We start from the raw sequence: 16,331 nt of genomic DNA on the forward strand, positions 1-16,331 counted from the left end.
ACTCCACACGCCCCCTCGCAGTAGTCGTCCATCTCTATCTTCACCCGACAGTCCGCAGGGAACATAATTGTTGTTGAGAAAAAGCGACAACAAAAACAGAGCTAATGGCGAAAGCAACTTCAGCCGACTCGCCGAGCAGGACCAAGAAAAATAAATAATTAAAAAAGCTTTCACTGACACCAATGTAATGACCTCGCCGGTGACATAACAATGTCAAGTCATCAGTACTTGAAGGAACTTTTAATGGTACAAAAACCAGGTCACTCAAACCCGTAACCAACAGCAAAAATCCACGCTAACAATGAGCGGTTACCCGGGCAACCCCCCAACCCCCAACCCAGTTCCTTCAACATGCAAGCCCCCACCCTGTTCTCCCAAGGCCCTCCCCCAGCTGACCTGATGATTCGCCCCCCACACTGATTGACAAGAAGAACATTCCAATGCATGCACATAGAACAACTAGCATAACGGACAATGAAATACAATGCAACACATAACACACAAACTCTTTAAATGTCCCAGGGTCAATACAATATATTACCCAAGTATAGGCAACAAAAAAACGCTTGGTTACACATATATATTTTTTTTCACATGTGTTAAAGTAATTATCACCTGCAAAACTAATCCTATATTGATGAAAGCCCCCCCCCCCCATAACGTTTATTAGCTCATGTTAGCCATCAATCTAAAGCCACAAATATTATCTGATCAATCTTTGTACATTAGATTATTATTCATAGATTAGAAAACAAAAGGAGATCGTTAATACTTGGGAATAACATGGGAATGAATGAAACGCGCATGTGCATTTAAAAGAGTGTTTACAGGAAGTGCGTCATTATTGCGCATCTAGGACCCCGAGTCGATCTAGCAGCCGAGTCAATCTGGTACCCACACCGGCAGAAACTTGCATCTTCCCTTTTTCCGCCAAGATGCGCTAGGGGGAGTCGAAACAGCGACCAATCGACCCATAAAGTATTATAGAACCATCACACTGACTCTTTACCTGTTATGTTAATGTAAATTAAGCCGAAAAAGTTGCGTAGTTCCCCTTTAATACATTCTTGGTGTTTACATCCTTGGCCTGTATGACATCACTTTCTGCTGCTCTGAGACACAATCTAATCAACTGAGCCCTTGAAAGTCTACATGTGGCACTAGTACAGGTGTGCTGATTGGGTAAATCACCTGTAGTATGCCCCAATTGTATGCATAATGTGTGCAACAGTAAGAACTTTGCCTGGGTAGCTGCAAAGCTTCAAAAGTATGCGATTTGGAACGCAGCCCATTTATTTTTTCCTGCAGTACTACGTAGGCCTACTACTAGTACTTTTTATTTTTACTTGCAGTACGTACTGTAGTATACATAAAATTGGGACACACTACAGGTGACTTCACTGATTTCAACATCCTGGTAGTTTTGGCGAACTGCATTCTCCATACTATGTCATACTCAATCTTTTTCTGCCATACTGAATAGCATGATAGTATTGGTTATTGGAACGCAGCCGGGCATGTTGACTTATTTAGCTCACTTCCGTGTTGGAAAGCGAAACTAGAGTCAGCAGCCAATCACTGAACACCCTTCCAAATGCTGGGGCATGAATCTACCAATAGCAGTCGGTATGCAAGTCACAGCGCCAAGACCATAAATAGTGTTGCCAGTTTGGGCCTGATTTCCCGCCCAATCTGGCAACGCCTGCTGCAGCGCACTGCAGGCAGTGTTGCCAAATTGGGCGCGAAATATGTCCCAATCTGGCAACTCTGATCATAAGTGGGCAGTAGTGCTGCGCTCTCCACCACCATGGCGGACGAAATAGCAAAGTCGCAGGCTGCCCTGCCAGGTGGAGATACGATCTTTGGAAAGATTATCCGCAAGGAGATTCCTGCAACTCTAATATATGAAGATGAAAAGGCAAGTGTTAATGTTGCAACGTAACGTTAGGCCAGCTCTGCATACATTGTAGCCTTTACCTTTGCACCTGAGGTGTTATTAAGTGTCTGTAGAATACTAAATGACATATTCCATAATGTATTGCATTGCATCATACTCCAATGTCTCATCTAATGTAAGTCTCCAAAATGTTTATTTGACCACGAATTTACTGTATAACGTCAACGTATCTCCGCAATGACTGTCAGTAGTAATGTGAACCTGTCTTTTACTTAACATTACTTGGCCTTGTCTGATGTCTGTACGCTTGTTTTTCAGTGCATAGCCTTCCCAGACATCGCTGCTCAGGCACCTACTCACTTTCTGGTGGTCCCGAAGAAGCCCATAACTCAGCTGTCCCAAGCTGAGGATGGCGATGCTGCAGTAAGTACCACTCATCCAAATGGACTATTGTTCTTGTATTTATATGCTTGATAAGGTCATGGTTTGCTGAAATAACTGGTAATACAGTATTAAAATCCTGTATGAACAGGGCCTTTCAGATACCTTGGAGTGAGATTTCATTGAGAGTTGGGCACATTATTTTGGGGCCCGCACGCAGCAGACTTCTGTTTATTCACGACTATACTTCAAGTAAAGAAGTAGGACTATTGCAGCCATTTCCCAGCTTCTAATCTTTACTCCAACCATAGGGATCAGGTCAATGATCGCCATTGACAACCAAGTCTGGGACTTATTGGTCCAGACAGGACCTAAACAGTTATTAGGCAACACGCAGATTTCCTCCCGAAAACGCTCGTCTAAACGCGGAATAAAAAGTGAAGACGCGACGCCACCTTTGCCTCTTCTGTTCAGACCGTCATCATGTAAACGTAGCCTCAGGCTCAATGCTGAGATTTGGCGTCTCCGTTGAAGTACTGCAGTACTGGCGTAGTCCCTGTTTCAGTTCCATCTACAGCCAATAGATAGAGCTCTTTCAATTAAATGGCATTCTTTCATTTTGACTGTAGGATCCACTATGCTGCTCGGAAATGTTTATTAGTTCCGTTTGGCGTGACGCCTACATTGAAGCTTGATACCCTGATTGTCTCCACAGTTGCTGGGCCACTTGATGCTTGTGGCGAAGAAGTGCGCGGCCCAGCTCGGGCTGGCTAAAGGCTTCAGGGTGGTGTTGAACGACGGGCCCGATGGCGCCCAGTCGGTCTACCATATTCACCTTCATGTCATGGGTGGGCGCCAGATGTCCTGGCCCCCCGGCTAACTGCCCAGTCTCCCACTCCTAGAGCCACCACCGCGGCACCCCTGTCAAAGATTCTGTGCTGGGTTGTATCCAGTGTTGTTTGATTGAATCTGAAATGGGTCTAAGAGAATTGGCATGAAATGAAAAAACACTGGTTACGTTCAATAAAATGCCCTAAACTGTCTCTTTCTTTTGTATGATCTGTAGTTTAGAGAAATTATATATAACTGTTTATGGTTGTATAAATGTACTTCACAATTATGCATTATCATATTTTATATCTATACTTTGCATTTATTAAGTTAAATGTTTTCATAATAACTTATGTAAACCTACTTTAATTAAAGCATTGTAGAACCTGTGCTAAAGGAGAAACCTGTAAAATATGTTCAATTTTACTGTTATCAGGGTTGCCGTTACATACTGCAAAGGGGGCTATACCTGAGCTAGCCTGCCCCGGGCCCTGGCTACATGAGCTCTAGCAGCACTAAGTTGGGGCCGAAGAGAACAGTTTTGACTTCACAAAATCTGATATATCATGTAGTGCTGTGGGGTTATAGTTTTAGGCCTATTTTCATCTAAAGTGGATGCTGGTATCCCCGTAATGTCACCACTATTTAACCTGCTTGGTCAATTGAGTGGAATGTTTTGTGTTGTCAGTTTATTTAGTTTATTTTGCTAGGTCCCAGAGGGCACCACCATTTTAATTGAATGAATGGCCGGTAGGAAAGTGGTATGTTGAAACCTTGCTGGTTAAACAGACAGGATCAGCTCAATGATGGGGTGCACACTATTCAGTGATGGGGTGAAGCCTAAGCAGGGTCTAGGTTAGACCTAATAGGTTAAGTCTCTCAGCAGAACTAACCCACGCTTCACTCCCACTTATTTTCTGAACCATTGCTGTGCATACAGTGTATAATCCAACACAATGGAAAAAAACACTTCCAAATAGGTCTTGCTTTATTAACAATAAGTAACAAATGTATATAACAAACAATACCAAACACAAAGTCGACATGAACAAAATAAAGCAAAAATAAATAAATTGTTGGGGTTATTTTTAAACAAAAATGATAAGAAATGATAAGACATGTAAACTTAAACTTGAAAAATAAACATGTACCAAGTATTCACAATCACCCCATGATCTTTTGATAAAATAGGGCACAAAAATAGCAAGAACAGATTTGTTTGAAAAGACAGTGGTTTCATGGAGACAAGACCATAGGACAATCAGAATACCTGTGACTTGACAAGTGCCTCCCACCACTTTGTACTGCTCTTAGCAAAATGAAGCACCACAAAATAATGTGCAGAAAAGTGCAAAACAACAGAAATGACCTATTTGACAAGAACATTCTTTCCTCATTTGTTACCAATGCCATTGAATTGTTAACTCTAGCACTTGGTTTTAAAACATTGTACAGTTACAGTACAGTATAGCGAGGAGAAAAGGAACACTATGTTTTTTGGTACCTAAATCCACTATTGGCAAGTTATCTAAGTACTAATACACTGTTAAGTCAGCTTAATCTAGAACAAAGACTATACGATAAATAGAGGCTTAGAAAATGTGTAGTTCCCCAAAAACAAGAAGTAAAGCAGCCATGTTTCGTGCATAATTCTGCAGTAGGACTCACACAGGAGCTTTCTCTCTCTGTGTAAGATGAACTATGCAACTTTACACTGTTAAAAATTGGCATTCAAAGAAAAATGTGCCACCAGAAGAACTCCATGTTCAATAATTATGAAGTGATGTTCCATCAAAGGCATTTTCAAACTCTGAAACGAGAGCCTTGTGAAAGCTGCCCCGTGAGTGTTTTTAAAAATGTTTGCACCGTTAAACCAGACATTCCAGCAGTTTTCTGTGGCTCAGCACTGAAGTATCCCATTGCTGAAGTAGATGGTTATACCGTTAAAAAACATTTGAAGATATTGCTGAATTCAGATTCATTGTCAGTCAATGCATTTGAAAACTAATGTTATGGTTATTGGTTTGTTATACAGTATCTAAATATTAGAAGGAATTATGTTGAAAGATCACATTCCAAACTGGCCCTTTCAAAGTAAAACATTTTACAAAGTAGTAAAAAACTCCAATTGGAAATGATAGGACACTTCTGGGACCGTAGATTGAGACTTAAGGGCACTGATTATCAAAATGCTGTCATCCGTGTCACATAGACTAAGACATCTGCTTATATCTTGATATGTTCTTCAGGAAATAATAACAGATCTATCAAGATGAGTTTTAAGTCTTTCTTGCTGAATATTTGTACATCAGAAGAAAAGTAATTGACAGAAAGAAAGTGCCATTTTCAACTACAAATTCCTGGGCTTCTGCACAAATACAACATGGAGGGAATAGAAAAAAAACATTCACAAATGTTTTTATGCTACGACTAGTTAGCTTTGGTAGGTGACATGTATGAACAAATTAGACCCATCGTTAGTTTCCCAAAGGTTTTTTCCTTCTTTCAAATCCATACATATAAAAAAACGACACTAACATCCATAGAGGAAATTTTGCATTCAGTTCTGCACATGCTACTAGGGAGGGACCAAGTCAATTTCTCCTTTAGAAGTTCCTTCACAAAGCGGTAAGCAGACTAGGGACGATGAACACAGGCGGAAAGGGGTTCGGAGAGATGATACAATCCGCTTCAGCAAAGTCTGTTCTTCAAGAGATGGACGGAGGAGTTGCGAGTAGCGAGGATAATTTGTAGCGAGATTCATATACATAATTGAAATGTGTGGCAGAAAGAACCACATATGAATGACATCCATATGGCTCCCACATTACCAGAGCTTTTTCAGAGGATAGCGTGTCTGGTTTGGAATATGTTTGGCTTTGTATCTCATTGGGCACTTGTTGAGGCAGCAAGAATATACATATTGTTTAACTGCAGACTGCTGATATAATGCAAAACATACCGAATACTATATTTGAACAATGTATAAGAGTATCTTATATTGCAATTGAGTTTGATATTGTCGTGTGGTTTGTGTTTGAGCGGAATGGATCATCAGGATCGACTGAGGCCGGTGTGCTTTAAGGCAAGTTGTGGATGTCTTGTCCGGAAACGGGAGAGTAATGTAGAGGAGCATATAGGAGACCCCTGGAACATGCTCTGCCCCGTTTGGCCGTGCAGAGTTGTTGTGCCGTACGACTAGGCATTAAGTTGGCCAGTTAGCACATATGAAGGGGTTGTAAGTGAACTCATGTGTTGATCAATCCAGTCCCAGATAGATTCTGTCTTGAACTGGTATAATCCATTAAACGTTGGGCTGGTTTACCACAGTTGTCTGTGTATGAGTGTGAAAGGGGATCCCGCAGTTTCCTTTGATCGGCAGATAATCACGCTCACTTCTGAGCTATGGCCTCCTCTCCGCTGGGCCGGATGCGTCCATATGGTGGCCCCCCGATCCCGGCTCCCATGGGCCCCACCACGCTCAGGCCCCTGGCTGGTTCATGCTGGGGCCCCCCGGACACAGCCTGGCTCTTGGTGGGGGCGGACGGCACAACAGGCTTTGGCATGATCTCAGGGAGGGAGCCTGGGATGGGGGGGTGTGGCCCGGCGCTAGGGGTGCTGCTGGAGGGGGGCGGGGGCTTGGTGGCCAGGGGCTTGGTGGCGGCCGTAGGGCTGGCCAGCCCCAGGCTGGCCAGGGCGTCCAGACTGCCATCTGGGTCCACCATCACGTCGATCACTGAGAGAGAGAGAGAGATATGCATTGGCTATGTTGTATTTCATATATTTGATATATAACCTATATATATATATATATATATATGCAGGGGTTGACACTTAGGTTTCAAAAGCACTTGCCCATCGGGCAAGTACAGTTCAACTTGCCCGAATGTGATGTTCACTTGCCCAAATTATACTCAGAATCGTGAACGGGCCTCTTTTTGCCAGGCACCCGGCCTGGTTTTGGGGGGCTCCGAAAACTCATCCTAGCTCAGGCTGAAGCTGAATGTTAGCTTCCACACATGTTGTGTTTAAAAAATAACAAACTTCTCTTTGTTTACTTATTTATTGAACGGTCACATCGTGCCATGAAGTGATTTCAGTCCACTGTTGCAACCTATTAAATTGTTATATGTAGACCTGCATGATTTTATGCAAATGTACATAACTAAATGTCCAAGGTAGTAGCAAAGATATGTATTTTTTAACTTTCTTAGGTCTAAATGAATAATTACAATTGCGTTTCTAGTGGTGTTGTCAGTAAGGATACTGGGTTTTCTAACTTCGATACTATACCTTGAAAAATATCGATATTCTGTACCATTTTCGATATATCAGGGGAAAACCTTTTTTTTAGAAAATAACCTACCCAAAGTGAATAGAGTATATCTCCACAACTGCAAGGGTGATAATGTCATCTTGGTGCCAAAAGAAAGATTGGTGTGCAAGTGAAATATTCAATGTGGATAATACTTGGTTAAAGTGAATAAAGCCATGGAACACAGCATAAGTGAAAGATAACATTTCCATCTGAAATAATTATCAGTTAGTCGTTATCAATTGGTAGCGCTGTCTCCCTATAAGACACAAATAAAGGTAGATATCTTACAATTTTGACACTTGACACGGGAGCGTATCTATGTTCCCCGGGTCCTATGTTCCCCGCTTTGTATGTGACCGGGGAACATAGGACCCTGTGAGGAAATCTTTTTTTCGTAGGATGGCAGGTGCAAGTACCGCCTTTTTCGCCTCTGATTCGCCTGCGATCAGCTAGAATGTCTCTCCTCCGATTGGTTATGGTTAGGGTTAGGTTTAGGGTTAACCCTCACCCTCACCCTAACCCTAACCCTAACCATACCCCTAAACCTGACCCTAACCCTTAGCACCCGGGGAACATAGGACCTGGGGAACATAGGGATGACCCCCTTGACACCTCTGTTTAAAGTTCAGGGCAAATATAATCGAATGATACCGAGCCAAACAATCGCAAATACACATATGGCCACTAGATTGCGCTGAAGAACATGTGTTCTGATTGAAGGTAATTTACCTTTTTCCTAATAAACCTTCACTTAGTCATTGATTGTAAACACCATGTTTAGTTGCAAAATTTGGCCCAGACACTGGATTATCTGTTTATGGTGGTTTTATGCGATCAGAATCAATTTTGTGGACAAAAATCGCAAAGCTAAAAGAAAAATCACAAGGCTAAGACGTTTCTTCTTAAGTTGTTATTTGCGAGTTTTAGTCACAGAATGATATGGTTTGGACTGTCGGAATAAGTGGAGGCTCAGCTTTCATATAATGTATAGTTTGTGAGGGTCCAATTTCGCGAAAAAGATCGCTATTGCTGTGCATGTGCACAGTAATGAAACCCAAAACCGTGTTCTTGCATATGACTTTCCTTGGTAATTTGCCTCAATCCAAAGTACTTCCAAACCGCACTCCTCCATCACTACTCCATTTTCCTTCTCTACCTAAACCGGTAGTGGAGGCGCTGCACTTGAGATGCTAGCTGTGTTGGCTAACCTTTAGCTAACACCGTCGAATCACTGCCAGAGACCGCAGTGCGAGCGAGTGACAGAAGGCGGGGCTATATTCGCGCTGAAGCGATGAGTGTCTGTTAACTCGCTGTCCGAGAAAAGAGAAGACAGCACGCTGATCAACTGCAATCTATTTTGTGTGATTTATTCAAGTGTCTTTAGAAACACTTGAATAAATACCCTTTATATTAACATCCACCCAAAATCCACTTGCCCGTTCGGGCAACCAGATATCAATCTCAACTTGCCAAAATATTACTTTTAGTTGCCCCGGGCAAGCGGGCAACCGTTAGTGTCAACCCCTGTATAGGACATATATATATATGTGTGTGCTCGCTGTTCATTTAGTGTACCTTGAAGCTGTTTCTCCACCCGTTTCAGCTCAAGCAGAATAGAAGAGAATTCCTGCGCAGAATGGGAGAGAAGACAAACAATCAACTCACTGCTCTAAACCATTCCCCCCCCATAAAGAGTGAATGACTTTATTCCATCCTTTTAAATGTACTGCTTACCTTGTTGGCGGTTTTCAGGTGTGGGATATCGCTGTCAGACTTCAGTTTGCTCTCAATTTCCTCCCAATTCCTCTCTTTATCCTTGAATAATATTCTGGTAGCAAATGTAGAAAATGCATACAATGTGTTAAGTTTTACAATTTACAAACAAATGTTTCATAACCTTCTAAGAACGTATTCTAAGAGCTAGGCCTGTATATTGTAGGTTCTTTCTTTCTCATAGAGAATGGTCAGGCCAATTCTCACACCAATAACTGAAATGCCCAATAATGATGATAATATAATAATAAAAACAAATATAAATGTATCCTTTCATGTAATAGGCGAAAATAACCAAGTAGGCCCTTCACCTAGAGGTCAAAAATAACGTTGCGGCCCAAACAATAATTTAGAACATAGGTGCTCGTACGAATGCTTGAAGATGACGTGGGGTAGGACGTACCTGATCTTGCCCGCGGTCTTGTCCACAGACTGCCTTATCTTGGAGGAGAGCTGTGTCACAGACGTGAGGAGCAGACTGTCCAGCACAGCCTGCAGGGGCACAAGACACTCACTTAATTAAAGGTTCAGAAACAATAGACCTGGATGCATCATCATCATCAGTCATTACATAACATAACCTTAAAATAACCAGCCATACAAATATACTATATCACTTAAAACATTTTATTGTTATTTTGAGATTTCCCCAGGCTGGAGATCTCTTGGGATGAGATGTAAGACTGAGGTCCTGACTCCCTTTGGTTCCTGCTCAAGGCACTCGTTGTAAGAGTAGGGGGGCCAACTTCGGTGTCCTGGCCCCATCCCTAACATGGCTCTTGTTCCGACACGGCCACCGAATCATCCCTAATTGGATAGTTTAACTTCCTAACTCTCAATGGTAGTGGAGGAGATGTGACCCCCACACCCATTATTCTTTTTCCCCCCCAATACATTCTCCTCCTCCCTCACCTCCTCTCTGTTCCAGGTACGTCTCCGCAGGGCTCTGGGCTCCAGAGTGTCAGGAGCGCGGGGGCGGAGCTCCACTGGCTTGCCGTTGATCTCTGGTGCCTTATTGGGCGTTATCACAGGAGGGATCTTCCGGAAGTTCAGACTCTCGTCAAACACCCGATCCACCAGCTGCGGACAGACGAGGAGACGGAGGGCGGAACAAGAGATTGAAACATAAAAAACCTTGTTTCAGATATGAGTAATTAGTTAAAGAACGAGGTGCACATAATGAAGTTATGTGCAGGTTTAGGTTAAAAGGTTTAAAATTAAGCCCTTTAACTTTAAAAGGCTCATTCAGTCTGATATTTGATCAAATATTCAGATGAATACCCAATCTCTTTCATACCAAAAAAATAACAGTCCAAAATCAGAAACGATAAGAAAGAAGATAGGAAATAAATATCGGAAGCATTAGAAACGTGAAAAATGAAGCGCAGATGAAGACCACACAGAGCGAGGGCAGGGCTCGCCGTCTCGTCGTCGCCCCTGCAGCCTCAACGGGGCGGCGATGAGGGAATGACACGGGGGACGCTCAGCGGCGGCGGACGGAGAAGGTGGAGTAGAAAAAAGCCCTGGCACCTTTCTCCTGCTCCTCTCTACGTCCGGCTGCGCGGGCCGAGCGGGGCCTACCTCTTCCCGCGTGTCGATGGCCGACCCTGGGGTGGTGGCGGCGGTGCTGACCGTGGTGCTGGGCGCCGTGCCGGAGGAGCTGACCGAGTCGATCTCGCCCGCCACGTCGTGGATCTCCCGCGCCAGGATCGCCAAGTCTTTGGCCAGGTCCTGGCTGATCCTGCGCACACAGGGGAATAACCTGTTAACCGGCACACAGGGATGGCATCAGCACAGGGACAGGAACATGCACGCATGAATCAAAGCTCAAGATACACATCAAATGCCTTGTAGAGGGCCTACTAAAGCGACAACTTTTAAAATGACCCACAGACAGAAGGTAATACAATTAATCAAGTAATGACTAATGATATACTTGAGTAATATTCTAATTGTATTAATAAATAGAAGTCCTGAGATGCTAACTAAAATGATTACCCGGAACCATAATCATTATTGATCAACCAATCAAAGGACAGAACAACAGTGCGGTTGGTCGTACCTGGCGATCTCCTCGCTGTGGGCCGTCCAGTCCCGGATGTACTCGTCCTGCTCCCTCATGCGGTGCTTCATCACCACCCCTCCAGGACTGGACACTAGGCCGGAGCCGGCCCCGCCCGCGGTGGTGGAGGTGGCGTTGGACCCGGCAGATGTCAGCCTGGAGGCGGAGCCCCGGTGTAAGACCGGGTGGTGCGGCCGCAGGTGGGGCCGGCCTCCGTGCTTGGGGTTGGCGTTGCGGTTGGAGCCAAACTCCTCCTCCGAGGTGGAGCCATACTCTGGGGGCAAGCGCCTCCACCGGCTGCTGCTGGACACTAAATGGGGGGGAGACAACATCCGCCATCAGTCAGTGCTCCCTGCAGGATTTCCCTTCAGCATCCTTGCTGATCTATTCCCTCTCTCCCTTGAGTCAGGAGATGTTTTCTCACCTCGCTATCTAGCCAGCGTTGCATGTTGCACAATATGAGGAACAACATGGCTCTAGCATGTTGTTCCTTATCTACGACGCGCCTGGAACTTCAACTCGCGTGACGGCATCGAACCGGAAAAAGGGCCAAAATAAATGTGTGCCCGGCTGTCATTTTTCCATCACCGTCGATCGGAGCAGGAGCCGATAACAACCTGTGAGTCGGTAATCGTAACCTTTCCCACTAAAGACAAAAGCTTGATTTTAGATGCTGTTAGAGGGTTTCTTTCTCCAGTGGGAAAGAGGTTTTATTTAAATATTTTGTAATGCTTCTTGCAGTAAGTAATTTACAGGATTAAATCTCCTGGTCTAGTAGATACATCTGACTTCACCACAAACCATTAAAAAAATATTTCTATCCAGCATTGTCTTTTTCTTTGCCCCATGGTTGCTTTGGCTACAAGCCAAACCTGTTAGAGGCCAACACAACACAGTTAACACGCCTGTTTCAATTCGATGGACACATTCTACCTCTAAAAAACAAAAAGAGGCGGATGGGATGAGAAAACATTTGAAAAACAATTGAGGTAGCAGCAGCAGCCATTACGATGGCACATTTAACAGAAGCTGGTTAACAAAACCTGCCACCTAAAAGCAGATCCCAAGCCATTCATGTCAATGTCGAACAAGACAGACTCAGGAAATGTTCAGTCTTTCCAAACATAATGGGATTAATGTCAGTCCGCATCATAACATTGTTGCGTGCAATTTTTAAACAAACAATTATGGTATAAACAGTTAATAGTAATAGGGTTAAGGGCGTTTGTGTCATCATTTGATTATATGGATTGATGAAAGAAACCACAGCAACAAGCACCAGGGCTGGGTCACTATGCTGGTGTTGACATTCAAAAGGTCAGCTCAGTAATGGGCAGTATCTATCGTCAAAATCATAAACAACAGTTAAGCAGTTTGGTTTTTATACTTGAGTGGACTATACTTTAATAAGTCAATTCTTAATTATGCTGTCATACCTCCATCATTTTGTATGAAAATAATTTCCAATTTTCTATTGACATTATATACAATTTCATTGTTGTGACCCAGACCTGACACACACACACACACACACACACACACAGTCCTATGGGAGGCTCTGCAGCTCGGTACAGTACCCATGTGTGCCTCGTCAGTAGCACCACCCTCAGGGTCAGGCTGAGGGCTGTCTAGATGATGGAAACCAACGCACAATGTTGTCACAACACAATGGAATATGTCAAGACATGGAATGGCATATCAGATTCATACACTACCCACATAAGACAACACAAACACTACTACTAATACTCAAATGTTAAACTGAGGACGGGCCAAATAATTTATGAATATATTAACTAGTAATAGTCTAGGAATGACTCGCTACATTTTTATATGATAAACGTATTGTTGTTCATCTACTGAACTGACAAAAAAAGCTAATAGACCATTTTCCCAGGGGCGCCTTTGTAGGACAAACACAGGTGTCACTCATAACACCAACATGGGTCTGCTACCTTTATGAACCAGCTAGTACCATTTTATTCTCCTACCCTGGTACAAAAAAGCGCAGACCCATAGTCACTGCTATGAGCGACCCCTGTGTTTTTCCGACGATGACACCTCTTTGAAAAGCGTACAGTTTGTGGTTCGGTATCTCCGCAGTCTAACCTGGGTGAGCCCCACGGCAGCGAGTCTCACCTGTGGGGGAGCAGTACCCCGACGTGGCCTGCGTCTTGCCCTTGGTCTCGGTGAGCTTGGACACGCTGTTGGCCCTCATCCTAGGCGTGAGGCGACTCTCCGTGGGCGTGGAGGAGCGCAGGCCCAGGCGTAGCGCCGTCTCGGCCGACAGGCGCGAGGACGAGGAGATGGAGCCCCGGCCCACGGTGCACTCCGAGTCGCTGCGGGCCGAGATGGAGCCCAGGCGGTGCCTGCGGGGCTGGGCCAGCATGTCCAGCCGGGACGGGCCCTTCCGCCCCGAGGGGGGCTTGGAGGTGGAGCTGGTGGTGGACACCTCCGAGGCCACCGACACCCGGTCGGCGTCGGCCAGGTCCGTGTCGGAGGTGTCGCCCAGGCGGGCGCGGCGCAGCAGCGAGGCCCGGGTGGGCCGCGGGGTGGGCAGCGCGGCCTGCTTCCCCAGGGAGGCGGCGGTGGCGGCCTGCAGGGTGCGGCCCGCCTTGGCCGAGCCCTTGGCCGACGCGCCCCCGCCGGAGTGCAGGAGGTCGTCGGCCGACAGGTGGGAGCCGCGGCGGCGGTAGCTGCTGAACCCAGGCGCCGAGTAGCTCTCCTGGTCCGAGGACAGGATGTCGGAGATGGGGAAGGAGGTCTGGTCGTCGTCGGTGAGGTCCAGGGAGGGCTGGCGGCCCCTGGAGGAGGCGGGCGGGGCCGCCGGGCGCCGGGCGTCCCCGCGGCCCGTGGCATCTGACGGTCGGCTCTTGGTCTTCCTCTCCAGGCGCTCGCGGGCGCTGGCGCTGACGGCGCCCGCCTTGGACGAGGCGCTCACGTTGCTCTTCTCGCGGTGCATGCTGCTGAGCGAGCGGCGCTGCTTCAGGGCGCCGGCCGCCAGGGCCCTGCGGTCCGCCTCCCCGGCCGCCTGGCTGGCCGTGCTGGCCGTGTCCACGTCCGACTCCGGCGAGATGGAGCCGGTCCGGGAGGCGTGGTAGGCGGGGGGGGCCTTGGCCGAGCCGCCGCTCTTGGCGCCCTTCTGGTCCAGCTTGTTCTCGTCCCTCAGCTTGGCCTCCAGGAAGGCCATGACCGCCTCCGTGTCCTTGAGCAGCGTGGCCGTGTCCATGCTGCCCGTGGAGTCGCTGCGCTCGTGGCCCCGGTTGATGTGCGGGATGAGCTCGGCGGGCACGTTGGCGCTGGGCTTCTCGATGGTGAAGCTGCCCTGCCGCAGCAGAGGCTTCCCCGACTTCAGCTCCCCGCCCTCCGCCCCGCCTCCTCCTCCCTTCCTCTCCTCCGACCGCTTCCTCCGCTCGGCGCTCCCGGGGGCGTTCCTGGGAGCGGAGGGGGCGGAGCTTGGTTTCCCCTTGCCCTCCATCCCGCCCTCCTCCATGGGAGTGTGGGACTGGCCGTCTCCCTGGTGCTCCGCGTGGCTCTCCTTCTCCTGGAGCTCCGTGTCCTGCTTCTCCCCGATCTCCGACCTCAGCCCCGGGGCTTTGGTGGCCGATTTAGAGCGCGCCTCGTCCAACGGGAGCAGGGGGAGGGTCCTGCGTTTACTGGAGGTTTCTGCAAGACACAAACACGTCTCAGTGAGATCCCCGGCGCTTTAGCCATTCTGGAATTTATATTGTTTTTTACTGATTTAACACTTTGTTATTTCATATTATTGTTATGATTATTCACTCTTCATACTAAAAGGAAGATTTATCGTGTGTATGCATTCTCACACATTTGACTTTCTGCTCCTCTTTGGGTTTTCCTGACCCACTTAAAGGCTTGACGTTAGGAAATGCTATTCTGAACTAATATTAATTCAACATCAGCCTTACCGCGCTTTGAGGATGTAGTTCACTTGATCACCTATTGTCATCCCTCAACTCTTGGTTATGGCTGGCTGTCACTCATTGAATGACCTTGAGTGATGTCTAAACATGAAGGTGGTCAGGGCTCCATACCTCTCTCCTTATGGAGGAACGCCGGCGTCTCGGCTCCTGAGCCCTCTGGGTCCGTCCTGGTTTGATTGGCGGCTACACTGGCCCACTGGGACACCCAGCTCGAGTCACCAATGAGTGCCTGAGGGGCGGGCAGAGGACGAAGTTAAGGAAAGATTGCGGTGGGGAGAAACTGTTATTACTGTGTGACCTAACAGGAAGGACAACAAGGACCTGAACACATCCACGAGAAGAGCCACATGCAATCCCAACTTGAATCTTAAAGTCTCAAGTCCTTCAGTTACTGGATGTTCGAATGAAAATCAAACATGTGACTCTCATTCAACCTTACATTTGAATATCTCCATATGACAATCTAAAGCAAAAAAAATCTAATCTAATCAAACAAAACAACTCAATGATTATTCTGGATCGAACGGCTACACTGAAGTCACACACTTTTTCTCAACCAACAGTTCAACAGATTCTGCTGATTTCAGTGGACAGACACACACACACACACACACACACACGCACACACACACACACACACACACCCACACCCACACACACACAGTGTCCTCCCTCTCCCTGGCCTGTGTCAGAGCAAAGATCTCCAGAGGAAAGTGTGTTTCTCCCCCCCTCCCTCATCTCTGTGTGATGTAGGTCATTCTCTGGGTGGACCGACCCACTCCTCTAAAGAAGCAAGGAGTGATCAAGGCCCTGGGAGTGACTCTGACTGACTCTCATTAGCCAACCAACCGGGAAATCCCCCCTCTCCCCCCTCCACACCCCTCACACACTAACACACACACACACACAGACACACACACACACACACACACACACACACACACAAACACAGACACACACACACACTTTCATATTCATATGGCCAGTAAAGTAGCACAACCCTCCACGTGTTTGTGCTTGATGAGGAAGAAGTCAAAGATTCCAGGTTTTGAAAGAGAAATGTATTTCTGCCTTACCCATGGACTAAACCAAGCAGATATCACTCCTCAGGGTTGAACTCCCAAT

At 46.5% G+C, this 16,331-nt stretch overlaps 2 protein-coding genes across 3 annotated transcripts in view; one reads left to right on the forward strand and one right to left on the reverse strand.

The window, feature by feature from the left end:
- Positions 1 to 1,783: 1,783 nt before the first annotated feature.
- Positions 1,784 to 3,319, forward strand: hint1 (histidine triad nucleotide binding protein 1). The gene is made up of 3 exons (XM_079758931.1): positions 1,784 to 1,918; positions 2,216 to 2,320; positions 2,994 to 3,319. The coding sequence occupies exons 1-3, from the start codon at positions 1,808 to 1,810 to the stop codon at positions 3,156 to 3,158; spliced, it is 381 nt and encodes a 126-aa protein (XP_079615057.1). The 5' UTR covers positions 1,784 to 1,807; the 3' UTR covers positions 3,159 to 3,319.
- Positions 3,320 to 4,147: 828 nt separating this feature from the next.
- cep170aa (centrosomal protein 170Aa) overlaps positions 4,148 to 16,331 on the reverse strand; it is a 49,889-nt gene continuing 37,705 nt past the window's right edge. Inside the window, exons 14-22 of one of the 2 annotated variants that reach the window (XM_079730213.1) lie at positions 15,318 to 15,435; positions 13,402 to 14,928; positions 11,263 to 11,572; positions 10,782 to 10,941; positions 10,113 to 10,280; positions 9,604 to 9,692; positions 9,162 to 9,255; positions 9,003 to 9,054; positions 4,148 to 6,845 (exon numbers count right to left, since the gene is read on the reverse strand). In XM_079730213.1, the coding sequence (XP_079586339.1) occupies positions 6,502 to 6,845; positions 9,003 to 9,054; positions 9,162 to 9,255; positions 9,604 to 9,692; positions 10,113 to 10,280; positions 10,782 to 10,941; positions 11,263 to 11,572; positions 13,402 to 14,928; positions 15,318 to 15,435 (2,862 nt within the window). In that variant the 3' untranslated portion in view covers positions 4,148 to 6,501. Of the gene's footprint in view, positions 6,846 to 9,002; positions 9,055 to 9,161; positions 9,256 to 9,603; positions 9,693 to 10,112; positions 10,281 to 10,781; positions 10,963 to 11,262; positions 11,573 to 13,401; positions 14,929 to 15,317; positions 15,436 to 16,331 lie in introns of both variants that reach the window. The other variant, XM_079730212.1, reaches the window with a different exon arrangement.

The sequence above is a fragment of the Pollachius pollachius genome, assembly GCF_949987615.1.
Source record: "Pollachius pollachius genome assembly, chromosome: 2".
NCBI classification, from domain to species: Eukaryota; Metazoa; Chordata; class Actinopteri; order Gadiformes; family Gadidae; genus Pollachius; species Pollachius pollachius.